General features: G+C 50.3%; 1 protein-coding gene across 1 annotated transcript; it reads right to left on the reverse strand.

The window, feature by feature from the left end:
• Nucleotides 1-556: 556 nt before the first annotated feature.
• Nucleotides 557-1,186, reverse strand: LOC114072390 (olfactory receptor 14J1-like). Its single transcript, XM_027910293.1, has one exon. The coding sequence runs from the start codon at nt 1,184-1,186 to the stop codon at nt 557-559; it is 630 nt and encodes a 209-aa protein (XP_027766094.1).
• Between the last annotated feature and the right edge of the window lie 8 nt (nt 1,187-1,194).

A 1,194-nucleotide genomic window follows, 5' to 3' on the forward strand; every position in this document is an offset into this window, starting at 1 on the left:
GGGCAGGATTCTGCTCCAGGGCTCCAGTCACTGCTGACTGGATGGGACGGGCTGTCCCTGCAGATCCTCTGTGCTCTCCTGCACTTCCTCATTTCCTACACACAAGTCCTCCCCTGCCATCAGAGCCAGCACAAGCTGCAGAGCCCCAGGCAGGTGACCTGGAGATGCTTTGTCATCTCCATTGGCCATGGGCCCCCAACACACACCATCTGAGCCAGCCCTCAGTCCCTGCAGTGCCAGTGGGTCCCTGCCCTCCCTGCACTGTCTGCATGGAGAAACAACAAAGCAACAAGACTTTGAAGAGTCTATTCCTTGGACTTCTTCTCTTTACCAGTGTTGGGAAAAGGCAGGATGTTTGACAAATACCTCGTTGGAAAAACTTTTATTTTGTTTAAATGCACACAGTAAATTTTGTAGGTAAAAACAAAGAGGTAAAGAGTCAATTATATGTGGGATGAAGAATAAAATTTCAGTGTTAATGACAATAACTGAGGGAAAAGCACTCCACTCCAAATACCCTCAAAAGCTTTAGAAGGCAGGCTGGGCCGAAAATGTGCTACAAAATGAGTGTTTTCCAGAAGAAAAGATGCATTTTATTACTTCTCAGAAAACATCCAGTCATCACTTTTCTTATGGCATCCTTAAACTTCTGGTTCCTCAGGCTGTAGATGAGGGGGTTCAGTGATGGAGGTACCACCGAGTACAGAATTGACAGGGCCAAATCCAGGGATGGGGAGGAGATGGAGGGGGGCTTCAGGTGGGCAAATGTGCCAGTGCTGAGGAACAGGGAGACCACGGCCAGGTGAGGGAGGCACGTGGAAAAGGCTTTGTGCCGTCCCTGCTCAGAGGGGATCCTCAGCACAGCCCTGAAGATCTGCACATAGGAGATAAAATTGAAAATGAAACAACCAAAAAATAAACAGACACTAACCACAATGAGCACAATTTCTCTGAGGTAGCCTGAGTGTGAGCAGGAGAGCTTGAGGATGTGAGGCATTTCACAGAAGAACTGGCCCAGGGCATTGCCCTGGCACAGGGGCAGGGAAAATGTATTGGCTGTGTGCAGCAGAGCAGTGAGAAACCCAGAGGCCCAGGCAGCTGCTGCCATGTGGGCACAAGCTCTGCTGCCCAGGAGGGTCCCGTAGTGCAGGGGTTTGCAGATGGCAACGTAGCGGTCGTAGCACATGATGGTCA

This window comes from Empidonax traillii, unplaced genomic scaffold (genome assembly GCF_003031625.1).
Source record: "Empidonax traillii isolate 1590-97213 ecotype Southwest subspecies unplaced genomic scaffold, ASM303162v1 scaffold3109:size28419, whole genome shotgun sequence".
NCBI classification, from domain to species: Eukaryota; Metazoa; Chordata; class Aves; order Passeriformes; family Tyrannidae; genus Empidonax; species Empidonax traillii.

Coding starts and splice junctions, on each gene's coding strand:
- LOC114072390 (XM_027910293.1), bottom strand. CDS start 1,186: ATGTGCTACGACCGCTACGTTGCCATCTGCAAACCCCTGCACTACGGG.